The sequence below is a fragment of the Pteronotus mesoamericanus genome, unplaced genomic scaffold, assembly GCF_021234165.1.
Source record: "Pteronotus mesoamericanus isolate MK-2021 breed Mesoamerican mustached bat unplaced genomic scaffold, CSHL_Meso_final scaffold_165, whole genome shotgun sequence".
Taxonomy (NCBI): domain Eukaryota; kingdom Metazoa; phylum Chordata; class Mammalia; order Chiroptera; family Mormoopidae; genus Pteronotus; species Pteronotus mesoamericanus.
The window spans coordinates 181,406-207,853 of NW_026555307.1; the positions used below are offsets into that span (position 1 = coordinate 181,406).

The window sequence follows — 26,448 nt, forward strand, 5'->3', positions numbered from 1 at the left end:
CTGTGCCGGGCCCTCCTGAAGGAAGGGGCGTGGGGTCAGTCCCATGGGCTCTGGGGCGAAGAAGGAGGTGGGTGAGGGGGGGTTCCCCGACCCTCTCAGGGGCCCAGGTGCTCTGTTGCTCTGGCCGGCTCTTCACTGCTGATTCTGCCCATTGGGGAAGGTGGGGGGGCAGGAAAGTGACAAACGAGGTTTCGAGGCTGGCACTCAAACCGCAAGTTCGCTCTACCCATCAGCAAAGTGGGCATGGTAACACCATTCTTTCACAACACCTCTCAGGCTGAAATGAGAGTCCATGCATTGGGTACGAATGTATTGAGCACCTACTGTGTGCTGGGATGTTGCTGGGTGATATCAGTGGGGATAACTTCGGGAGCCAGACAGCAATGGACCTGCCCCCATGAAACTGAGGTCCAGCCAGTGGGGTCCTGGCCACGGGGATTGATGTGCATCTTCCAAGGGAGGTGACTGGGTGCCACAGAGTTTATGGCAGGAACATTGGCTGCTGTCTAACGGGGTCAGAGAAGGGCTCCCTGAGTAGTTGCCCTTAAGGAAGAAGACGTAGCCTAGTAATGGGAGAAGGGAAAGGTGTTCCTGGCGGGGGAACAGCATGTGCCAAGGCCTGGAGGCATGAGGCAGCATGGTCGTGGAAGGAAGACAGAAAACCCTGCACGGATGTGGGGACGCTGGCAGTGCCTGCCATGCGGTGGGGCTCTGTAAGTGTTTGTTAAACAGAATTTCTCCCGCTTCCCCATTTCCTCTCAGCCACGCCCCTCCCCCCTCCCCACATGCCTGTCTTGTGTGAACTGTTCCCTGATGTGCCCCCTCTGATTCCTGGATTTGTGAGACAAGCGTGGGTCTTAGAGGCTGACACAGCTGCTTTGAGAATATCGGCCCTGCCACATTCCAGCAGCGGGACCCTGAGCAGGTCACTGCATCTCCCTGAGCCTCAGCCTTCCTGTCTGAGAAGAGGAGTAATTGTGACAACCCTCGGAGGCGTGGAGGGACTAAGAGAAGAATGTGCCCCGGCAGATGTGGCTCGGCTGTTTGGAGCATCGTCCCACAACTGAAAGTTGGCGGGTTGATTCCTGTCAGGGCACATGCATGGGTTGCAGGTTCAATCCCCAGCTGGGGTGCATACGGGAGGCAACTGATCACTGTTTCTCTCTCACATCCATGTTTTTCTCCCTCCCTCCTTCCCTTCCCCTCTCTCTTAAATCAATAAGCATGATTTTAAAGTTACAATAAAAAAGAGATGAAAGCAGGTTGAGGTCAAACTCAGGCAGGTCCCATCTTCATCGTCCTATTCAGACATGTCCTGTGGCTGCATCCTGCCACCCAGAGGAGTCACATCTCTGTCAGACCTGGAGACTCTGAGGGAAGGATGCCCACGAGGGTTCCTGTGGAGTCTCCTGTCGTGAAGGGTCTCTGCGCACGCGTGGCCCAGAGCCGCCCGATTCAAGCAGAACAGGGTTATCTTCACCGTCCGTCACGGGCTGTGTCCGCAGGCACGGCACTTGCCTTCTTTGAGCTTCAGTTTTCCCATCTGTAGCAGTGGTAGCATAGTCCTGTAAATTTCAGTCAAAGCAAAGCAGAGAGATGCTATTTGCATTTGCTTCTCAAAGATGAATTGATGCACACCTCTGCAAGGGGACCCCTTTGTACCTTTACAGCATGTACGCCCATCCCCCTCCAAAGTCTGTGGACCAGAGGCGGAAACCCCTGCCTCCCGCTCTCCCACAGGGAAAGCAATGAGAAGGGTGTAAGTTGCTAGCACAGCAACCTACGTGCACATAGTCAGTGCTTTGTAAACACAGCTGGTTAGCTCCTTGAAGTGGGTGGTATGGTTGCATTCATATCTGCATGGGGTCCTTCATCACCTGGTAGGGAATGTTGGCCCTCTCCCAGCCTGGGGGTCTCACACATCTCCAGATGCCCTCTCCTCCTTGGAAACACAGCTCTTGTGCCACATCTCCTCCAGGAAGCCTTCCCTGACTACACAGACAGGCAGCGAACCTGCCTTCCTGCTCTTACTGCAACCAAACTCTCCTTGTACCTTGACCACCTGTAGTTAACAACTGCTGGTTCACTCCAGGGCCTCCAGGGGCATGGAGCAAGTGTGCCCTGCTGGAGGCAGATGTCATCTCAGTACGCATACCCCCGAAACCCACAGAGTCGTTTTCCAAGAACAAATGCAGGCAAAGATACCTTTGATTCTGGTTTACCCACACCAATGAAGCCTCTGTACTTGTTTCTTTATTTTTGGTGGAAAATATCCAGCTTCACTTGGCAGGCGTGCCAATTTTCTTAGCTAACCAGGAAGAAAGTCTCCCGCAAAGTGACTGATCTACATAAACTACTTACTGGGCATGCATAGTGGGGCCTAAACCTATAATGGAGATGGAGCAGGGGTAAGATAGGCTACGGGAGAGGTTTGCGTCCCTGCAGCCAGGCCAGGTGTGGTGATAAAGGGCATGGGCTTCGGGGAAAGGCAATTTGACTCTCAGCTCTGTGACCTTGGGCAAGTCGCATAGCCTCTCTGAGCCTTAGTTTCTCTGTCTGAAATGAGGTTTATGTTGTCTTAAGGGACCTCAGGGCAATAAGAGGATATTGCGGGAGTGTGCTGGGGGAGGTCCGTGTTCAGAAAACATTGGCTGTGAACTCTGCTACCTCTTATAGACCAGATGGGAATCTGCAGAATGGTGTAAGCAATGCTCTGTGCTCCAAGACCCCTAGTTCGGCACCGGGTGGTACACGCAGTAACCTTGCTGTGAACTCGGGCATGGAATTTCCCCAGGCCTGCACCGGTCCGCACAGGGGATCTTAATTAGGATGTGCTCAAACAGAGCCGGTCCTCTGAGCAAGCATTCCACTTTTCATGTGTGTGTCTGAGGGCGAGGACTGTCTGCCCATTTTCTTAAATAGTGAGCCCTCAAATGCTTTAGACTGCTTCACCAAACTATATTCGGCTAAATAAAGCCACGATTATGAGGTATAAAAATCCTAAAGGCCAGTGGAAGAAAACCCGGCTTATTCCAGAGACAGCTCTGGCTTTCAGCGAAGGGCAAACCTGAGTAGCCACACTGACGGGAAGGCAGACCAGAGGCGGCTCCTCATGCCAAATGGCATTGCAAACCTGGTGTCTTCATAAAGATTTCACCTAATGGTGTTTGGCTACAGATGATGCTTTCAGAATTACCTTCCTAAATGTCTTTAAACTGCACTGGGAATATGTACTTTTTTCCCCCAAAGAAATCCAAAGTCGGGATTCTGTGGGGGTTTTGATTCTCTTTCATTCAGCAAATTTTGTTGAGCAACTAGTACGTGCTGGGAGCTGGGTGTCCAGCGAGCTGTGAAACAGTCTGACTCCGGGGCGCGGGGAACAGGCGATGGGCGGGAGAGGCAGGTGCTCATGAAATCACAGCTGTGAGCGAGCTGCCCAGAAGCGGCGCCGGAGTCCGTGAGCTCTGGTAGACCAGACCTGGGGGCTCAAGACTGCAGCTCATCTCCCAGCTCAAAGCTCATCCTTTCTCTCGGGACTGGGTTCGCCTGGGGTGGTGGCTATGCAGAAGGGAATTGGCCCCATGAAACAGAGGCAAAGAATTCTAGCCTCGAAAAGCACTGGAGAACCACTTATCTGCCCTTCATTTGGATGTTTGTCGTGTATAGACAAGACAAACTTGGTCTGCCCTTTGGAGAAAAGAGATCATTGCTCTTAAAGAGAAGCTGAAAAAAGGCTGCGGGATTGGTAAACACTTGATGGGACTTGAATTTTAATCCAATGACACAGAGAGGACAAGATAGTGCTTCATTCCTCCTCCTTGAAGCCATGCTTACCCAAACGCATCTGTCGTTTCTCTCATTGAGGACGAGCGGGCGGCAGGGATTTCCAGGTCTGGCCCACAGATATCTGCGGGGTGCGGGGGTGCGGGCTGTCAAGGCGCCAAGGCGACCCCCGCGGAGGTGTGCTTTAATTCATCTTTGAGAAGGCCACTCAAGCCAATGAAAATAGCAGCTCTCTGCTTTGCTTTGGCTGAAATTTATAGTTTGGTATCCTAGTGGCCTGATTACAGATTCTGGTCAGCAGTTAAAAGTTGTCTTGTGTGATGAAAGCTGGAAGATAAATGAACTGATGTTTATAAGAAATGCCATTTGTTTGGTTAATTAAAGTATTTTTAAATATGGAGGTCATGATGTCATGATCGTTGGAGAAATAATAATATTTGGGTAGGGAAAAGATTAGGACCCAATGAACATTTTTTTAAAACCAGGAGTTGGGTCTCTCTGGCTCATTCTACATGATGGGTCCAGCGTTACTGGGTAGCAAAACTTCAGTGCAGAGAAAGGAGCTGAATTTGGCTAAGTGATCATGACTCACAGGGGTAGAGAAGGGAGCAGGATGTGCTGGTGATGAGGGGCTGTGTGACTCGAGGCCATTGACGTGAGTCTTTGTGTGTCACGTTGGGCATGTAAATGAGGAAGACCCCTCTCCCAGTGAAAACTCAGGGCCAGAGAGACCTCGGGGAGGCAGCTGTGGTTTGGGGTCAGAGGATGTACTTCCTTGGGCAACTGACGGTGCAGGAGGACGTGGAACAAGGAAACATTATGATAACCTGGGTGTGGGGGTGCTGGGCCTTCTCGCCCTGGCCGGCCCAGCTGCTCCTGGGTCCAGAGCACACAGAGCCAGCAGAGCCCGTCCCTCTCATCTTGGCTGGTAGAATTCCACCTGGCCAGGTCCGTTCTGAAATACCGCTGAAATGATTCTTTGTCAAACTAAACCTCAAACAGGCTTAGTTTCCAAGATTTTCTTTTTTTTTTTGCAAAGTACATTTTTGTTGAATCTCAGCATTTATTTATTTTTTCCTCCGTCTTCACTATGAAGAAGAGACTTATGACCAAAAACCTGAGACGGACGAGATGAATGAGGTGGAGACAGCTCTGGTTCCTGAAGAGAAACATGACTGGGTCCAGCCCAGGGTGGTCAGACCGAAGAAAACGTCTGCTGTGAACTACATGAGTGAGTCGGGCTCCGTCTCTGCCCTCGGTCACCCAGACAGCCACCCCTGAAAGGGGCAGTTTTCTTTGGGGTAGGTGGAGGAGGGGAGCCGGTGGGTCGAGAGGTCTCCAAATCCACAGACAGCAGGAGCAGGCTGGTTTGCAGCTCGCAAGAGCGCAACTCTAAGACATTTCTTTTAAAAAGTGATATTTTTGAGTCACTTTAAAAGTGAGATTTATGAGCTGTGCTTGAGTGACACTTTACCCTGAGACAGGTATTTTAAGGTCAGACCTTATCCTTTCAAAGAAAACCGGGGCTGAAATTGGGTTGCACTTGGGAGCACTGAGCTGCCCAAGGGAGAGGACAGAACATGCAGGGTGCGGGCTGTCTCCTGTGAGCTGCAGTCCTTCTTCACCACGTCACTTGACTCTCTGAGACGTGATTTGCTCATCCATTAAATGGGACAATCATACGACCTTGCTCTGGGGATTATTTGCGGTGCTGTGGGCCCCCTGTGTCAGCGGAGGGCTCCCTGTGCTTTGAGATCGTTGGGCTGCCTCAAACAGCCCCCTTGGGCGGGGGCTGAATGTTTTCCCCAGACATCTGGAAGTCCCCAGAAGATGCTCAAGCTAACCTGTTGTGCTTTCCCCTCCCCTGGTTCCCAGGGCCCCTCACCTCCCAAGGCTTTTCTTCTTTCTTCTCTCTCCGCCCTGGCTAGAGCCCAGCGTTCTGATTTCCCCGACACTGCGGCTGGGCACTTGTGTACACGGCGCCTTCACTGCAAGTTTGGGGCCCTTTCTTACAGACATGGCAACAGGCGCGGCTGACTGCCTGCGGTTCTGGTTCTCTTTGATTCTCCCCTGAGCCTTAAACAGCGTGAAACTGGACTCACCCCTGAGTAGGCCCTCCTTGTGCCTGTTTTGCTCAGAAACCATCCCCTATTTTTTCAGCTACTCTCTCCCCCAGCCCCACCAGTCACTCTATCTTCTTGGGCTTCAAGTGCCTTTTCCCCAGTCTTTCTGCCCGTTTAACCATCCTGTGGCTTCTTGGACCAGGAAATATGGTGGTGCTCTTTTCTGTCCAGAAGTTTGAAACAGTTCCAGTGGGTTTTTTTTAATAATGTAAAATTATAATAGAAGTCTTTTTTGTCGAACCGTAATTCTACTCCAAGATTTCGATATGTCCCTATAAAATAAACAGTGAAAACAAAAGCTCAGTAAAGTCACCTTGGCTATGGGGTGGACCACACAGGTGGAAATACCTGGGTCCTCACTTCCCAGGCTGGATAAGGCTTCTGAGGCCTGTTCTCTAGATCCCTGAGGGTCTAGAGGGCACTTAGTGTGTGCCAGACTCCTTTCCAAGGTTACATGTACTTTCTCATTTAATGCTCACAGGAACAGTACTCACTATATTTATGTCCATTATTCACATGAAGAAATTAAACTTCAGAGGGGAAGTAACATGTCCAATGCCACATGACTATTATAAAGTGGCAGACGTGGAATTCGAACCTTAACCCCTGAAGCCTGCAGCCATTGGGCAGTGTTTCTGCTCTTATATGGAATGGGTTCCAGAATGTTCCAGAAAGTTCCTCAGAGTGGGGGGTGAGGTTTTCTACTGCATGTTCATCCTCTGGATTCTTGCAGTGATGTACATTTCTGCATTTCTCTCCTAGCCCAAGTTGTCAGGTGTGACACCAAGATGAAGGACAAATGCAAAGGGTCCACGTGCAACAGGTAAGGCCTGGGCTGGATCCCTCCCTCACCACTCCCGACAGCCCTTTGAAGCACCTGCTGGGGGTTTTGGGTCACGTCATGATCAGTCAGTTCATGGCCACCAAAGCAAGCTGGGTAGAAACTCAGAAAAAAAAAATGATATTCTCTACTTTTAGCAACAACAGTGTGCACCAAAGTTAGAGTGGGGAGGTAACTCATCTTGCTGTGTGCCATAAATTAGACTGACCAGAGTTCCCACTGAATGCCACCCTTTATTAAGATCTTGGTACAGACAGATGACCCATTTCTGTCAACCTAGACCAGAGTTTCTCAGCCTTGGCACGGCTGACACTTGGGGCCAGGCAGTCCTTTGTTGTGGATCACTGTTCTGTACAGTGTAGGAAGTTGAACAGCATCCCTGGCCTCTACCCATTAGGTGCCAGGAGCATCTCCCTAGTTGTAATCACCAAAAATGTCCAGAAATTGCCAATGTCCCCTCAGGGTTAAGATCACCCCTAAATGATAACCTTTGACCTAGAGGGTTGGCCCTGGGTCTTCTCCTGCCTGGATATATATTGCTGTTAAGTGTTTCATCCCTTGTGGGGAGGAAATGTTCAGATTACAGATGCTCTGTGTTATTGTTTCAAAAGGAATTTCCAAGTGGTAGAAGTGCCACATGGACACACAGCAGAAGTGCTGCAGATGTGAAGATCTCCACCAATGTTTTTGTGCAGCTGGGGACTCCACTCCACCCTCTGCGTGGGAGTCCCGGGGTGGCCCGGAGCTCTGTGCAGGGAGGACTACGGCCAGGGCGCTGTTAGGACACATGTGGGCCGGCCACGCCCTGGCCACGGGGGGACACAGCGAGCCTGCTGCGGAATCTGAGTACATCAGCTTCCTGATGGGCCCCGTGGAGGGAGAGCCTCTGCCAGTGTAGCCCATGTAGTTGAATGAATTCATCTAGCTGATGGAGCCATTGGGTATTGTCCACTGGGATGTTGAAGAATGTCTGCCAAGAAGGAGTTTGGTTTTGGCAATGCAGCTGCTGGGCTGCGCTTTCTGGCAGTGAATGGCCAACAGGTGCAGCAGCCTCATGCAGAACCTCAGGCTCATGGTAGGAAAACCACTGTCATTGGTAGAGGAATCCTTACTAGTCTTCCTATGGACTCTGGCACTCATTCATCAAACGCTGAATCGCATCATCTAAAGCACATGCTAAAAAGAGAAGGTAGCGGGTCCTATTTTACACCACAGGGATTTGGAATTGGGTTTGCTAAAGTGTTCAGCTCAGCCTTTGGCAGGAGTGTTAGGAAATGGACTCGGTGCAACCCAGGATGAGGTCGTTCAAGAGTCTCAGACATCATCCCATGTGCAGCTGGAAACAGGCCAGCAAGTACTGCAAAGTAAACAGTGATTTTGTTGGTGAGATAAACAAGATGTGGCAGTGATGAGTGGTGCAATAACTGTCACCTGCACAATGTTGGGGACATTTGCACATCTCTGTGTGTGCTGGGTGAATTGGGCAGAAAACACTCAAGAGTCTGAAGGGATATCTACTCGGCAAGCTCGTGGTTCTAGGATTTTGGGGACGCTCCTGAGTTGTCCCTTTGTGATGATGTGACTTTCTGTCCCACAAACTCATTACGATAGCATCATGCCTGAGTACTCAGTGGAAAAGAATGACAAGGCTTAAAGATTATCCCTTGTGAGACAGCATCAAGAGTGTTCCAGAGTCAGGAGCAGATGCGACCTTGCCCAGGCAGGGAAAAGGCAAGGGCCCGTCTATGCCAAGATTGTTAGAGGCCTCTGGTCAAGGAACATAACTCACCGTGACCTGCAAATGCCGGAGTGTGCACAGCAACTCACCTAGAAGCTGTGTCACTACCTGGCACATGCCTTTTCTGTACCAAGTATTTGTACAAAAATAATATTTACTGGGCTTATGTTCTGACTTTAAAAAATATTCTTGTTTATTGTAACTCAGGAAAACAAGCACCACAACAAAATATAAAGGAAAAAAAGTGTCTAGAAACTTCTCAATATCAGCAGCAATTTAGTGTAGTTCCAATCTTTTTTTAAAGCACTGATTGGGCTAATATTGCTTATGTGATCTTATGTGTCATTGTTTTCACTTACGATTTTCCAAAGTCAGAAAATATTCCTGAAAAACTTCATCTCTGGTGGTTGCATAACACCCTGACATACGGCCATACAAACATGTTTGGCCATTTTTTTGGCACTTGCTGGCTTACTTCCACTTTTTCACAATTATAAACAGTTGGAATAACATGTGGTTCTGGCTTTCTGACTTTTTTCTTTGGATATACACTTACAGGGAAATTCAAGAATCAACAGATTTCAGGCTTTCTGCAAAGATTAATTTATACCTTTTTATGAACATGAACAACATCATTGTTTTATTCTATTTAAAAACAAACAAACAAACAAACACAAACCCTTTCAATTTGACACCTTGAAATGGCACTTTCTTTCAGTTTGCCTTCTTTGATGACAATGTTTGAGGAATTTTTTTTCAGTGTTTGGGTGCCACTTGTCTTTCTTCTGTGAATTGCTCATCTATTCATGTCTCTGCCTTAAACCCAAATCTTAAGCCCATGAAAGTCAATTCAATCTTGTGATTGTATTCATGTGACTATAAACTTCAGCCTGGGTGACGTGGGACTTGCCAGAAAATGATGGATTCTACCTCACTGAAGCTTTTCTGTGTGTAATAATAAAGCTGTTGAAGAAAAAAAAATGATAATGTCAAGATGATATTGAATCATGTTTATCTGTGAAAGTCATTTCTTTCTTTTCCATCAGGTACCAGTGCCCAGCAGGCTGTCTGAACAACAAAGCAAAAGTGTTTGGAACTCTCTTTTATGAAAGTGTAAGTGTGGCTCGTGTTCCTTTAAATGGCTGTGTGGAATGCTGTCATGTGTTTTTAAAGATTTCCTTTCTCCTCCCTCGCCCAGCCTTAAAGTTCATAGAGATGATCTGTGAGCATTCACGGGCTCACAAACTTGGGAAGCCACTTTCGGGCCCTGGGGCCAGCCCTCAAAGCTCAGTCTCCAGTTTAGACAGAGCTTTAACATGCTCCACTGCCTGGGGAGAAAGGGCCATTTGTCACTGCTCTCAGTTTGTAAAGCACCTCTGATGGATTTTTGTAAAGATAAGCAACCCCAGGAACAAAGATGTGTTCTAGAGAGAAGCAGAGTCAGAGGTGGGGTGAACTTTGGCCCCACTTTTTGGCTTTTTGTGGGTTGAAGACAAATACCTTGGGTATTGCTGATGATTGCTGACAAAGACAACTTCAGATCTACTTATGGTCTTCCCCCCCATCCGTGCCCCCAGGCGTCCAGCATATGCCGTGCTGCCATTCATTATGGGATCCTAGACAACAGAGGAGGCCTGGTGGACATCACCAGGAACGGGAGGGTCCCCTTTTTCGTCAAGTCTGAGAGAAACGGCATGGAGTCTTTGAGGTAACTATTCTGTGATCGGGGTTCCTTAAAATTTTTTCTACTTATAAAAATATCTGGAAACCTTGAAAAGTATTGAACAATGTAAAGAGCAAGGAAAAAAAAATAGACATGATCTTAATCCTGTAACTCAGAAATGGCCCCATAGATAGTTCAGCATATTTCATTCTGGTGGTTCTCTGTCATCCATCTCTCTCTCTCTCTCTCTCTCTCTCTCTCTCTCCCCCCCGCCTTTATCTCTCTCCCTCCCCACCTCATGCTCCCCCTCTCTAATTTGGTTCAGTTTCAACTTCTGCTTTATCTTCCTTCCTAGTCTGCAAGAACTCATCAGACATGTTATCATTAACAGTTGATGGTATCTTTGAGTTTATAGGCTAATTCTGGATTAGCACTTTTTATTACTTTCTAAGAATGAGGCTTTTCATTTTTTAAACATACTTATGTTTTTGTGCAAGATAATGTTTTTCACATAAGGTATGTGGCTGGTTGATGGGCCAGACGGTTCTTGCCATTCCGATTTCTTGGGGAGCTGTGAATAGGCTATGTCTTGGGCTGTCTATGGAAACTGAGGCCAAAGTGACCTGGGATCATACAGCCCAATGGGGGTCCTGGGGTCAGACAGACCTGTCTCTGTTCTTCCTTGTGCATGACCTTGGGCCAGTTTCTCTGCCTTAGTAAAGAAGCGTGACTATTACTCAAATGCTTCTTTGTTTTAATACTCTGATAGTGATATGAATAGTAACTGATTTTATTTTAATCTTTCCAATTTATCATATGCATTTTAAAATTGCCACTCTGAGAAGGGGGCCATAAGCTTCATCAGGCTGCCTGAGGGGGCCTTGGCACAAAGAAGTTAGTGCGCTGAGCCCTAGAAAGTTCTCATTCTGGATTCTGCTCTAGATGTTCTAAAGGCTGTCCGGCTGGTGGGAGACGAGTAGGAAAATGTTAAATTGAGGCTGTAAATAAAGTAAATGTAGGAACAAGTGTGCCCTCGTGGAAGCCATTCTGTTTACATCTACCTAATGTTTCCTTTCATAGCAAATACAAGGCGTCCAGCTCATTCACGGTGTCAAAAGTAAAAGGTAAGCTGGCAGTCTTTCATTGTGCGTGTGTGTGACCATAATACATGGGCTATCTCGGGCTTCCTTGGAAATTTCATTCCCCTTAGTTGTTGATTTAATGTTTCTCTTGCCTGCCTACATTGCTGTTCTAGGCATTATAAAGGCTTTCATAAGAGGTTTCTGAGGAGGCCGATTGTCTAATAGTTCCTAAACATATCCGAACTTGGCATTGGCCCTAGAGTGCTAAATCAGAAACACAGGCCTGGCGTTCCAGCTGAATGTCACAGAAATACCAACGCCTGGGTCTACAGTACCCAGTAGGTGGCACAGGGAGTGACAATTTCTATCGATTGATAGTGGCCACCTGGAACATTGTGTTGAGATGGGTGCTGAGGCCTCGCTCTGGGCTCAGCAGGAAATAGAACTTGATAGATTACTAATGTCTGCCATGGACAAGGGGCAATAGGTGTGTCCGTTTGGTAGGTAGGGTGGAATGCACCCATGGGAGAGCATGCTATAGTCACTACTTCCTTAGACCAAATCCTTCCTTCCTGCGGCTGTTTATGTAAACGAAGTTTTATTGGCACACAGCGATGCCCATTCATTTATGCATCGTCTATGGCCAGTTTCTTTGCAGCATAGACCATAGGGCCCACAAAACTGGAAATATTTACTCTCCGTGTGTTTTTTTTTAATAGATTTTATTTATTTTTAGAGAAAGGACAAGGGAGGGAGAAAGAGAGGGAGATAAACATGGATGTGCGAGAGAAACATTGATCAGTTGCCTCTCACACGTCCCCACCTGGGGACCTGGCCTGCAACCCAGGCATGTGCCCTGACTGGGAATCGAACCAGTAACCTTTCGGTTCGCAGGCCAGTGCTCAATCAGCTGAGCACACCAACCAGGACATACTCTCTATTCTTTTAAGAAAGAGTTTGCCCAGCTCTGGACTAGATGAGGGCATGCTGTCAGAGACAACAGGTGGTCAGTATTAGAACCGCTTTCTTACATCTGTTGTTTAAACAGAACACGTGACTTTTAAGAAAAGCATCGCTGGCCTCCTTTGAAAGAGCTCTAGGTTGGGAATTGTAAACCTGGGTTCTCACCCATGTCCTGTGAGATCTCAGCTCCTCTGAGCCTCAGTCTTCTCATCTGTATAATTAGAATAATACCTGCCATGAGGCTCTAACATGATGAAGTAGGAGAAAGGTTTCAAAATCAAAAAGCACCATGCAAATGAACGTATTCTCAATCCACAGAGAAGCTGTTGTGGCTGGTAGCACCCTTGACCAGTAAACACACTCAGACATGGGTTTTGTCTCATCCGCTGAGTGGTCTTCAGTGGAGTGGCTAGAGAACTGGGCAGAGTTCTTACCCCAGCTCTGTTGGAGGGCTCAGTGAACCCCCAGGACCCAGTTGTCTAACAGCCCATTGCATGGGCCAGCAGCCCAAGGCCCAGGCTTGCACATCACCTGACCCTTTCCTGATGGTTCCTGTTCACAGTGCAAGACCTGGACTGCTACACCACCGTCGCTCAGCTCTGCCCATATGAGAAGCCAGGGACCCACTGCCCAAGGTAAGTCTCATGGGCACCAGGCTTTGCAAACATGGGGGCTGAGAGAAGAAGGTGCCACGCTGGGTTGGGGGTCATCTCCTGGCAGTGAAGTACAATGGAATTCCAGGAATGGCCCTTGTATGTGTATACCCAGGAAGTCAGTCAATTCATGTTCAAAGTCAAGGGTCCATTAGACCTTCCCCAAGTCCGCTGGTTCACAACCCTGGTTGTGCATTGCAGTAGCCCAGGGGGCGTTAAAAGCACAAATTCCTGGGGATCACTGAAAGGTGAATTTTTGGGAGTGGGGCAGAGGCAGGGGGCCAGCTGGTTTAGATGCTACTGGGTGAGCCCAGTGGGCAACTGATCCCGGGAACCCTGCTCTGGGAACTTAGCTGAGAAATGACTCTGTCCACTTGAGGTTGCCTCCACTCACAGGACAACACTGGACCAAGCCCCGTCAGGCAGACCTAAAGATTTGTCAGTTTTTGATCTCTTAGATCAATCTAGAACTCTGAAAGCTGTGCGCTGCTTGTCCCATTTAAATCAGCTCGTTCATTCTTCTACTGGATCTGTGACATTTTCTAATGGCTCACTTTAGGAAGAGCTTATTAAAACCCAGTTTTTGAGGTATAATTTGCACACAAAATTCACCCACTATACACCTAAGTGTACAAATCAATGTGTTTTGACGTCTGCGCACAATTGTGCAACCACGGCCACAATCAAGATGGAGAGCATTTTCATCACCCCAGGATGTTCCCTGCGATCAGTCCCTCCCCTCCATCCCCTACCCACATCCCCACCAACCACTGATCTACTTTCTGTCCCTCTGATTTTGCCTTTTCTAGAATTTTATATAAATGGAGCCGTCACAGTATGTAGACTTTCGTGTTGGTCTCCTTTCTCTCTGCATGCTTTTGAGATTCATTCATGTTGTGGAGCATATCTGGTTTATTCTTTCATGTCACTGTGTGGTGTTCCATTCTGTGGATATACCACAATTTGTTTAGGGACTTAAGTTTCACGTGCATCTTTCAAAACTTACTTGACTGATTTTAAAGAATGATGCATTATAACATAAAATAAAGAGTGTCCTTGTAGCAATTGTCTCTGAAGTAGCCATTAGGGCCCCTCAGAAGCTGGGTAGTATATGTAGCATCCTATGAACTCTAATCCTGGGCCGGGAAGCTTCTAGATTCTCCAAGGGAAAGACTGATCTTAAAACTAATAGATGGAGACCCCTGAGGTGAGAGCAGATAATAGCCCCAGGAGGGAGCCCATGAAGGGGAGGAGACTGGACATGGGGTCCCTGACTCCCCTTTGCTACTCGCCTTCACCTGGAGGCTTTCTAACTGGCTCTGCCCCTACCCCGGCCACAACCACCACCACCGCCTCGCTGACCCCGCCCCAAACGTTCAGGTGGGGATAATAACCTTTCAGTAGATTTCCCCAAATATTAAAGAGAAGCTGAAGGAAATGATTTCAACAAAAACAAACAAAAAGAAAAACTTGACATAGTACTAGTACCCAAAATCTAGCTCTTTGACCTGCCATTCTAGAAGATTTAGGAACCTACGTTCATTCTTACCTAAATTCTGTTTTCTTTTTTTTTTTTAAATCTCTCACACACATGCATTCTCTTTCGCTCTGCCCACCCCCACCCCCTTCTGGCATCATTTCCATTTTTTAATCCTCTTGCCTGGTTTTCTTTCCTCCCCAAATCCTGCCTGTCTTGGGGCCAGATGGCTTCCGGGTGCCATTTTGGTTTCTTGATCCCTGGGCTCCAGCCCTTGGTGTACTGTTCCAGATAAAGACAACAGACCTTTTCTTCAGTAAAGTTCATGTCTTTTCTGGGCCCACCCATTTCCAGTTTGAGGCATTCTTCTCATCTCCATTATGCCAATGGCAGGGATGTGGTGACTGGTATCGCGGTGACCTAACCCCTGCCTCAGGTTATCAGCGCCATCTCCCTGGAATATTCTGTGACTCATTGAGGTGAGGGCCCTCCACCCTTTCCTCCCCCACACAGGGAAGTGGCCTTTCAAAAAGTCTATTGATTATAATCTCCATAATGTATCCACAGGATGAACTGGCCAACACCCAAGAATGGGAGGTACAACATTTCACGATCCCATACTCGCCTCTCTTAGATATTTATTCCCTTTCATCTTATTGTTTGCTTGTGTCTTTTTGTATAGCATTTAAAAATTCTATATGAACTACTTAAGAAGAGGAAAAATATCTTTACTACTGCTAGAATGGGAGAAGTGTTTTTTTTTCCTTAAAGAGTTAGCAGTGTGGTAGTTTCCTTTCATCTAAGAATTTAAATCTTGAAATTCAAATAAAGAGGGCCAGCTGCTTCTCATAACCATCACACAAATGCTTCTGATTTTTCAGAGTTCATTGTCCAGCACACTGCAAAGACGAGCCGTCCTACTGGGCTCCTGTGTTTGGAACCAACATCTACGCAGACGTGAGTATGCTGGCATTTTCAATGACCACCTCTCAAAGCCTGTTAAGACCTCAGAAACCACGTCCCAAGGTCTGGATACCAGAAACCCAAGATCTCATTCCTGTACCTCCAACTAAATTTAGACCAGTTATTTCTGAAACTATTGCCCTAGTTTCCCATTTATAGAGATATTTGTACTACTACCTATGCATGCTTATGAATACGGATGCAGGTGTGCCTCATCTTACGCAAACATTTTCATAGTTCGGTAAATTGAATCCTGTTTCCCTATTGACACACATTTTTAATATGAAAACTGTCTTGCATAATTTCCCCAGATATTTAATGACCTTTCCAGCTCTCCTGATGCATTTAGAGATATTGGTCCACTCGACTCATTGCATTTCTTTTAGGCCATATATATACTTAGCTATTAGCACACAGAAGAAAATACAAATTACACTAATTTTCTTCTTGTTAACAACCATTCTTATTATATGGGAGCCTGTTTTTCCATATTTCCCTCCTAACTTTAGCAAGGAAGCTCTAGCCTGATTTTCCTTAAGTAAATCCTCAAGAACATAGTCTGTTCCCTTCAGCTGCCAGGGTTTAGCAACATGGAGACCCAGAAGATATGAACTTGGTCACTGCTCTCCCCAACAAGCTATGTGATCTTGCCAAGCTATTTACTTCACTGTTAAATGAGTCAGCTGGGATTTTCTAATTTTCTAATTCAGGGAACCTTCTAGATCTAAATTTCCATAATTAGATTAGCATCACTCATCCCTAGCTGGCATTTTTACTCCACCTTTTCTCATCTTTATTTTTGTGGCTTATCTCACTCACCATCACCACCTTTGCCTCCATCTGCCTTCATTTGTTCCAGATTCCTGTAAATGTGAGAACACTAAGTTCTGTAAGGTCAAAGCACCCTCATGGCTAACCTTTTTCTCATCTTTTTTTCCCCTCTTTAAATGAGTCATTTTTTCCCCCTCAGAAGCTGTTCATCCAAAATTGAGTTCTAAAAGTTTAATAAAGGAGTAAAATTATATATATCTCAATTGTAACACTATATGTTTGAACTAAAGTCTGCTATTAAAAGACAGAGACTTGGATTTTTAAATTATTTAAAAATAAAGAGATGGGACAAGTGATTCCAGCCAAATATAAGGAAACAAACAAATGAAGTAGGAATGGCAATATTTCTCTTATAAAGTGGAATTGAAGGTTAAGTATACTGAGTGGGACAATACAATTAATTATGCAATGAGACAAAGGTATCATATCTATGAAGATATGAAAACTAAATCTATATGCACTAAACAACAAAGCAATTAAACATATAAAACGACTCCCCCAAAAGGTTAGAAATGCAAGAACTTGATGGAAATTTAGTAATAACATAAAGCTCCCTTTCACTATGTTTTAGGTTCTTTAAAAATGCCATTTCTAGGTTTTGTTATCCCCATCTTACAGAAAAGGAAAGTAAGGCTCAGAATAACCTGCCCCAAATCACACAGGCTAGTACATGGCGGAGGTGAGATGCCAATGAAGGTGTGTCTTGCCTTAGGCTCTGTTCATTCCATACTCTGTTCTGCTTTGCTTGAATGTGCCTGTGTTCATAATTACATTGCTGTTAAATGGCATGTCAGCGAAAAGCTGTATGAAGTCTTTAACTAACTCATTCTCTTGAGTTTTGAGATTTTGGAACCACAGTGCTCATGGCAGGGCCTGGCACACAAGTGTTCAATTAACATTTGTTGAAGGAATAAATAAATGAAGATACTACAGTAGTCAATGCTTAAACAGTTCTTCAGAAAGTAAAAGAAGGAAGGAGAAAAGGGAGAAAGAAAAAGAGAAGAGGAGACAGGGAGGGAAGAAGGAAGGAGGGAAAGAAGAAAGCTACCCTCATTTCAGAGGTTCTTTTCTGGCTTTGGTTTCTAGGTCACTCTGTATTCTGGGAAATGATGATGCCTTTTGGAAAATGTCTGTTTAGCTAAGAGATTTATTTTGGGAGAGTTGTCTCCAGATCTTCGAAGGGCCTAATAGTGCTGTAGTCCTTGCTTGCTCACCCAGAGTGCATTACTTGGCAGACCCCTCTCTTTGTGGTGAGTTGCACGCAGGGGAATCATCAGGGTGTAGCCCAAAGAGCAAAGTCTGGGTCAGAAGACACGAGTTCAAGCCCCACCTGTGACATTTACCAGTCCAAGGATGGTAGGCAAGCCCCACCTCCCCCAAACCTCAGTTTTCTTATCTGTCCTTCCTATCTCCCTTGGTGGCTGGATTAATTCTCATACTTGGACGTGCATCAGAATCCCCCAGAGCGCTTGTTCAAACAGATTTCCGCGCCCCACCTCCAGCATTTCTGACTCAGTAGGCCTGGTGTAGAGCCAGACTATCTGCATTTCCAACAAGGTCCGTGGTGATGCTCCTGTTGCTGGTCTGGGACGACTCTTTTAGGATGATTGGCTTAGAGATGACAGTTCCTTGAGAATTTTCAATGATGGTGACAGTGACAGTAATGATTATGGTGGTGGTATTTGTTTTGTTAACTAACATCTCTTGATGTTAGTATGTTACTGTGTACAAGCCCACATTCAGCCGTTGATTTTACTTCATCTTCACAATAGCCCTTTTATGTAGTGTACCGCTTGCTGGTTCGGGGTGGCAGTCGGGGCTCTGCTCTTTGCCAGCAGAGTATTTTTGGGCAGGCTGCTTAACCTCCCTGAACCTCAGCCTGCACATTTGTTAAGAGGGAATAATAATAATTCCTACTTTGCAAGGTTATTGGGAGATTACTATATTAATGCATATGAAACACTTAGAACAGGGCCTGCTTGGTAACACTCAAAAATGTTAGCTATGATGAGCCTCATTTTATATTAAAAAATAGATGCCATGGCTGGTGTGGCTCCATGGATTGGGTGCCAGCCTGCGAATCAAAGGGTTGCCGGTTTGATTCCCAGTCAGGGCACATGCCTGGGTTATGGGCCAGGTCCCTGGTTGGGGGCGTGCAAGAGACAACTGGTCCGATGTTTCTCTCCCTCTCTCTCCCTCCTTTTCTCTCTCTCTAAAAATAAATAAATAAAATCTTAAAATAAAAAAGAAAGAAAATAGAGACCCTGGGGCTTAGAATAGTCATCCAAGGCCACACGGGCAACAAGTGGTGGAGGCAGGATTGGTTTCCAGCCTCACTGAGACCAGATCTCTGCTGATAACAGTTATTAATAAATATTCAGATATTCATGTTACGTGGGGCCCTGAGGAGAGAAAATGGGCACCCTACACCTTTATGGAGGCTCAGTGAGAAGAGAGGTGTGGGAGAAAGGGGGGCACAACAGGAAGAAAAATGTTTGCCCGATATCAGGGTTGAAGATGTGTGTAACGCTAACGGATGAACACCGGGCCCATCCTGTGAGAAAGATCGGGCCCGGTGGGAAGTTTGCACAGGGATGACCCATGGCTTGATGTTATCGCAAAAAACTCCAGTGCCACTGGTATCCAGACACATTCTGGGAGCCGGAGGCAAAGGACCGTCACAGAGGGTGCAGCACTTCTTGGCGACAATCAGAAGTATATAGCTCCCTGGACAGGGCCTGGGACTGGGCAGGGGGTGGGGGGGCGGTTCCTGTGTGAACACTAACCCCCCTCCCCGCAGGAAAGTTCTTGCTGACGCTATAGGCTCCCGGAGTTCTGCCTGCAACTTCAAGGCCTCACAGATCCCTTGGAGTCCACTTTGGGCTAAGGAACCCTGACCTCATTTGTTTATTTATTGAAGAAGATGAGATGTGTTCATGCAGGATTTAAAAAACTGACCTCCAGGGTAATCGAAAGAGAGGGAGAGAAACATCGATCAGTTGCCTCTCATATGTGTCCCAGCCAGGACCGAACCCGCGTGTGCCCTGGCCTGGAATCGAGTTGGCAAACCTTTCACTTTGCGGACGATGCCCAACCAACCGAACCACATGAGTCAGGGCAGAGGCTCTCCACCTTTTTCACAGCAGTGTCAACCTCCCAGGGAACAGTCAGGAGGGCGGCCTTCTGCTACGAAGCATTTTTCTTCTTGCGCAAAATCAGCAACTTCCTCGAATGGCCTGGTGTTTGAAGGCCGGGGCAGTAGCCGAAGGGCACGGCCCTTGAGAGAGCGTGTTTCGGTCTTCGAGTGGGCTGCGGGTACTGAGCAGTAACGCGCTCAGTGATATCTCGAATTTTCAGAGAACCCACTCTGATCCATTTTCTCCTGTCCGGTGTTAGGACCCCCTGCTAGATGGGTTGCTTGTCCCATTCAAAGGGCAGTTAAGGGCATATCTTCGAAACACAGATGGATCAGGGACAGTGGTAAGGACAGGGGGACAAAGGAACTTGGAGGACTGTGCCAGGGGTCAGGGGCCTGCTGACCACTTCTGGGGGTGCACTGATTACTTCTAGAAAACATCCTTCTCTAGGCTTGGGTATAGCGTTCTCTGCCTCTGTCTCTGTCTCCCTTTCCCTTTCCTCCCTCTCTCCCTCCCTCCCTTTTTCCTTATCTCTTTCTCTTCTTGTGGTATAAACTATACAAAACATGCAACTTCCCTCTTTTCCATATTTAAGTGCACAGTTTCAGTAGTGTTGCGTACATTTACATTGTTGGGTAACAGACCCCTGGTTTTTCATCTTGCAGATCTGAAACTCTGCACCCACTGAACAGCAACTCCCCCTCCCCTCCCCCAGCCCCTGGTAACCTCTGTTCTGCTCTCTGTTTCTGTGAAGTTGATTCTTCTTTATACCTCCTGTAAGTGGAATCCTGCAGGATCTGACTTCTCTGTCTTGCCCTCCTCACGAAGGAGGTGCTAGCTTGGCTAACCAGCTGTCGGGACCGTAGTTGCCCCACAGGTGATGATTGGGTGACTACTGTGCAGGTGGGGGACGTGAAGAGACAGCAAAGCCCAGACCCACCCTCCTGCTGAGTGACCCGTGCGTTGGCGGGGTTTAAGTCTTCCCAGTCAGGACATGGTTGGCAGAGGCCTCTGTCCTCGCCGCCATGCATCACACAGGATGGCATAAAGCACAGCTAACCTGCCCCGTCCCCCCGCCTACCCTCGACACACACGGAGTCCACAGGCAAAGCCCCTGTGGTGGCCACAGGTCACTAGGCCGCGAGCGAAGGCAGGACAGGAGTCAGCCCTCCTGCCCTGCACATACCAGGTCTGACTTTTTATCTTTAAGTTGGCAAATTGCTGAACTAGACTGAGTGGTGACTCAATGAGCCTGGCTGAGCACATCATTAGATGTCACTGGGGCCATTCTGTGGGCTACTCTATTTCCTGTAAACAAGTATCCCCGACTTTCTAAAAATTTACGCAGTTTAAAATAACTGAGAGTTGAGCTTCAGCCCAGAGCAACTGAATTCGGTGGGATTGGGAGGGGTGGGTAGGGGGACCTAGGCATTGTCATCAGGCGCTGCAGGTGGCTCTGAGTCACAGTGAAGATAGGGACCCACTGCCAAGGCTGGTGTGGGGCTTTAGCACAGGCCAGAAGAAAGGGTCGTGGAAGAAGCACAAGGGTGTTACCTACCTGGGTCTTAACCTTAAGTGTACACTGGACTCGCACGGCCCCTGTCTGGGGAGACTCTGAGTCTGTAGGTCAGAGTGAGGCCCAGGAGCCTGCATCTTTAGCAAACACCGGCCACCCCACCCCTGAATGAATGCAAGAAATGTTGATTTGTTACTCTCAGATAACCCAGCCCATTTTTCTATTGGATAAGTTAAGGTCCTAATGAATGTTTGACTCAAAGGTTTTATTACCCAGGACCTGGACTACGTGATAACTTTAGAAAACAGCGCACCCTGCCCCTGCTTGCAACCCAGCAGCTCCCTTGGCACCTAGAATAAATTCAGACCCCTGCTGTGGTCCTCACAGCCCTGCACGACTGGCCCCTGGTCACATCTCCCATGCCTCCTGCCACATTCTGCCTGACTCAGCCACCCTGGCTCGCTTTCTGTTCCTTGGGCAGGGCCCCAGGGCCTTTGCACAAGCTGCCTCCTTGGCCTAGGATGCTCCCCTACCCAGAGATATTCCATGGCTGTGGCTGGTTCCTTTTTGTAACTCAGGTCTAAATTCAAATATTATTATCAAGAACAGTCTTCCCTGGTTAACTGTTCTAAAATTGCCCCCTCCATTCAGTCATGTTATCTCATGATCTGATTTTGTGTTTTCATAGCCTGAGTTACTTGTTTTGGTGTCTCTTTACTTGTCTGTCTCCCTCCACTCTGTGAAGACAAGGTCTTTATTTTGTTTCCTGTGGAATACGCCTGCATCTAGGACAGTGCTCAGCACATAGTGGGTGCTCAGAAAATATTTGTGGAAGGAAGGAAGGGAGGGAGGAAGATCTGTCTCTCTGGAGACACCAGTAAGCACTCAAGGTGGCGATGGTCATTTCCTTGTGACTGATGTGGCCAACATCCACCAGCCTGGCCACCAAGTAGGGGGCTGATCTTCATCCAGGAACCTGATTTCCTTGACATTGATCGCAGCTCTTCCTGTGCTTTCAGACATCGAGCATCTGTAAGACCGCCGTGCACGCGGGAGTCATCAGGAACGAGAGTGGGGGCTATGTGGATGTGATGCCCATTGATAAAAAGAAGACGTACGCGGGCTCGCTCAGGAATGGGGTCCAGTCTGAAAGGTAGGGCTGTGTTTTCCAACTCTTGACCCTCAAGGCCCGCAGGGGTGGCGCCTGGGGGGCCTGGCAGGAGGGCCCAAGGTGGTGCCCTTTAAAATGAAACTTGGGCAGACTTGCAGGAATTCCTACCAAAACACCTAGGCGAAGCCTGCTCTCTCTTCTTCCTTTATTTTTTCAAAATATGAACTTTTATCTTTCTGTTGCCAATGCATGATTTTTTAGAAAAATTAGGAACATCAGATGAGTCCATAGAAAAACAGACATCCATAACCTATCAACTGGGAGAGTTATTATTAGATTTGTGTTGCGTGTCCCTCTGATCCCTTTTCTACATGTGTGGGTGCCTGCCTCCCTCTATTTCCCGCACACCCTCCTCCATCCTCCCCCAGAAAACGGTGGGATCAAATTATAGTTAATAGTGGTTATATGTGGCTATATAATAATGTAGTTGCATAGTGTTGCATAAATAAGGGCAGAGAGTGTGGAGTCCAACAGATCTAGGCTCTGCTTCTTACCAGCCTCGTGACCTTGAGTGAGCAGCCTGATTTCTTCGAGCCTCTGTTTTCTCACCTGTGGTATGGGGATAATAATAGTCTCTACCTCATAGCGTGGTTGGGGGAATTAATTGAGATGATGCCCAGCTCCTTGTATAAGGACACCAGTCATATTGGGTCAGGACCTACTATAGTGACCTCATCTCAATGAGTTCTTTAGAGGCCCTATCTCCAAATACCATCACACTCTGTGGGTATTGGGGGGTGGGGACTTCAGTGTGTGAGCTGGGGAGGGGGCACCATTCAGCCCGTAACAGAGGGGAGTGCTGAAGATGTTACATTTGAGGGGCCCTCTTTAGAAAAGCCATAGAGACAGGGACATAAAACGTGCTAAGGCCCCTTGAAGCTTAAGCTTTCATGACTACATGGAGCTTGGTGCCTGTCCCCGCCTTCCCGTCCTCCTGGGGCACTTTGGAGCCTCTGGAAGGTGCCGTATGTGAAGACCTGGCAAAATCTAAGGACACTCATCGCACACATTGCTTCCCAGGGGGCCCTGCGCAGTCGCTGCCATCAGCCCCGTACAGCTAGAGCTGACTGCTCATGCAATTTCTCCCTCAGCATTTGCAACCTTTGTTTGGGAAATGCTTAATGAAGGGAAATTCCATTGATTTAATGGGAGGGAAATGAAGCAGCTGATGAGGTGGAATTTCCTGGCTGGGGCTGGAAAGAAATCCCAGGACACCAATCTACTGAGCGTTCTAAGGGAAACAGTCGTGGTAGGTCGGCCTTTGTTCTCTGCCTGTGCTATCCTTGAGGATAGAACAGCGGCCCCCAGGGCTGCAACAAGGGCTTATTGTGCAGCCCCCACAGGTGGGTGTTTGGGGAGGGCAGGCCACAGAGAGGGTGTCCCGGAATTGGCTTCTTTCCCACTGTTACGCGCCCCCCTGCCCCAGGGAGGCCCGTCATTCTTTCTCTGTTCCCAAGAGACCCACTGAGCCGCCACTGTCATTGTGAATATCTTCCAGGCAGCCCTTCCCAGGCACAATATGGCTGCAGCCTGCCGCTCTGTTCAGAAAGGTGTTAGCTTCTGCTGCGTTAGTGGGTGCCGCTTGAGAGGGCTACTCCACCTTTCTGTGCCTCCGTTTCCTCAACTACAAAGGGGGAAATGATAGCCTCTACCCACCAAGGGGCGGTAAGGTTTGGGGGATCTCAGCATGGGCTCTCCAGACCAGCAGCATCCCAACCCACCAGGGGCTTGTTAGGAAAGCAGACCCGGGGCCCACCTCGGCCCTGCTGAGTCAGGGACTCCAGGAGTGGGCTCAGCCGGCTCTGTGTGTGACCGCGCCCCGGGGTCCTGACGCACACGGAAGGATGACAGCCACTAGGCAAGGGTGAGGGAAGGTGACCGTGTCCCTGGCACACATAGTCAATCCTGCACATGATTTGATATTTTGCCACTAAGAGTCATTCCTGTACCGCGTACAGTGTGGCAGAATGTGTGCCGGGGCCCACGGCCCCAAGATGACAGTCCACTGCACACATATGGGGTTGGGGGTGGGGGAGGGCCAGGCCTGGAGGGCACGTGGGGCCGATGGCGTCTGGGACCCTGCTGCACTCTTTGTCCTTGGGAAGGCAGTCTCCTCGAGCCTCGCGGTCCCTCCTCTATCAAATGGCTGCCATGACATTGCAATGAGACAGTACGTGGAAAGCGGATAAGCTTGGTGGCCCTTCCTTCTGTGACATAACTTCTAAGGCCTGTTACAAACCACGTAGGGTCAAGTGACTTGATCCTAAGAAATGGCCTACACGGATTGTCCTTCAGTGCAAGGAAGAAGGCATCTCGCAGGAATTCACTCTTTCCTCCTGGCATCCACCCTTCCCACGTGCGCTCACCCACTGGACATGTCGCTCTTGGCGAGGCCTTACCATGTGCCGGGCACCGGGACCCCGCGGGAAACGCAGCCTGACCTCTGTCCTCTAGTCGGGGGTCAGACGTTGTAGAAATGACTCTAGTGGCAGGGCACAGGGTGTTCCTGTTATAGAGGGAGGTGCAGGGAGCGGAGCACATCAAGCAGGACCCTGCTTACTGTCCAAAGGCACCTCCTTGGTGACATGGCAGCAGCAGACGTGTAGACACCTCCAGCCTGGCTGTGCCCCATCCTCCCCTTGCTTAGATGGGACCCAGCCCCCTCTGCACAGAGCCCAGGGCTGAGAAATGTCCCCAGAGCCTGTTCCCTTGAGGGATTGTGGGAAGCAACTGAGGGCTGGAGGGTGGCTCTGTCCCCATTGTCTGCCGGGACCCTAGAGTGGTCACAGTCAGTCTCACGGGAGGGGGGGCCCTGGCCATACTGCTACCCGTTCGCAGCAAACTGCATTTTGAATTCAGGGATCTTCAGGGAAAGATTGATCTTTCAGTCAATCAAACAAACCGACAGAACTCTCCTGAACAGAATTGTCAGCATTTGGCCCAAAGTTTGCTCTGCTTCAAAGTGGTATTGTTTAGGCAATGATCTTTTTCTGTAGTAGAAGAGGATTTCCTGGAAATTTTGAAAGGTGACCATGCATAACTGAGACAACGTCAGAGGACAGGCCCCTTCCCTCTCCCACACGGGCGCACGAAGGACTGCAGAGGAAGGAAGGGGCATCAGAAAGAGCTTTTGATGTTGGGGACTGGGCTTTGTCCAAATGGTCTCAGGCAGAAGCTGGACATCTGTATGAATATCAGTTCTGGATTTTTCTTAGACCAGAGCCATTTTTTAAGACAGATTTCACATGGAGGTTGGGAAATACACCAACAATGACGTGGACAACTGCTCGGTCTCTCCCAGGACAGGTCACCCTGCCCCGGGAGCTGCCAGCTGTCCTCTCTCTTTAAGCCAGCCTGTGTTATGCGGCAGCCAGTGGTGATCGGTTCCTCCCTGAGTACTTTGCACTGGCAGGGGCTGAGCCCCACCACGCAGCCTTAGCTCTGCCTCTCCCTGTGGACCTGCAGGCTCCTGCCTGCCAAGGGACTCCCAGCATCCGCGCCACACCTCCCACTGTGATCTGGGTTAGCCAATGGCATCTTCAGGATGGTGTGGCCACAACCCGTCCCATTCAGGATAATGGTTAGAAAGGGGCCCCAGAGCTTTCACAGACCTGAGTCTATATCCCCGCTGCATCTGAACAGGCGTTGCATTTGAAGTAATTTATGTCACCTCTCAGCACCTGGGTTCCCTTCTGTAAGTGGGAAGAACCTTTGAGATCTCATAGGGTGACTGCAAGGTTGGATGGGTAGGATGACATCTTAAAGGACTGAGGCAGCATCTGTTTTGTAGCGAGCACATGTGCTGGGCAGAGCCGCGGGCACAGAGGTGTTAGCGCCTGCAGTGCGGAGTGCTGAGTGGCCATCAGAAGGTGAGGTTACAGACATGGCATTTCCCAGGGCGCCCCTGTCACGGCTCACCAAGTAGATCAGAGATTCCTCCTGAACTAAGTCAACCAAAGGGAACTTCCCAGAAGCTTCCCAGGCCAATTCAGTTTCTTCCCAAGTTATACAGGGGAATTTTTATGTCAGTTTCCCCTCCCTCTTTCTCCTTTTCCTTCCTTCCTTCCTTCGTTCCTTCCTTCCTTCATTCCTTCCTTCCTTCCTTCCTCTCTCTTCCTCCCCCTTCTTTCTTTTTTTCCTTCTTTTTAAAATAAGATTAGAGAAATTTCAAAAATACTGCAATTAATTTTAATAAATTACTATCCCCGAAACTCCAATACCCAGAAAGGACAACTATACGCATTCTGCTAAGTTTCCGTTTCCTTCCAATTTTTTTCTTATTACACAGAAACACCTTACTTTTAATTTTTTTATATAATGGGATCATACTACCCATATCACTCTGTAATTATTTTTTTCAGTCAGCCACAGGGTGTGAATGTCTTTCCAAGTCCTGCCCGATGTGGCCACACCATTGTTTCAGGGGCTACATACACACTGCTCCCTTGTGTGGCTAGACCATCATTTCTTTGCCCTCTTGTTGTTTCCTCTTTTATTTATGGTAATA

General features: G+C 48.1%; 1 protein-coding gene across 1 annotated transcript in view; it reads left to right on the plus strand.

Annotated features, from left to right (window-relative positions):
• Positions 1-26,448, plus strand: part of CRISPLD2 (cysteine rich secretory protein LCCL domain containing 2) — a 62,080-nt gene that overhangs the window by 32,064 nt on the left and 3,568 nt on the right. Inside the window, exons 7-14 of the mRNA XM_054588815.1 lie at positions 4,880-5,014; positions 6,669-6,729; positions 9,532-9,598; positions 10,063-10,193; positions 11,229-11,272; positions 12,756-12,828; positions 15,205-15,280; positions 21,790-21,923. Of these exons, the coding sequence (XP_054444790.1) occupies positions 4,880-5,014; positions 6,669-6,729; positions 9,532-9,598; positions 10,063-10,193; positions 11,229-11,272; positions 12,756-12,828; positions 15,205-15,280; positions 21,790-21,923 (721 nt within the window). The remainder of the gene's footprint in view (positions 1-4,879; positions 5,015-6,668; positions 6,730-9,531; positions 9,599-10,062; positions 10,194-11,228; positions 11,273-12,755; positions 12,829-15,204; positions 15,281-21,789; positions 21,924-26,448) is intronic.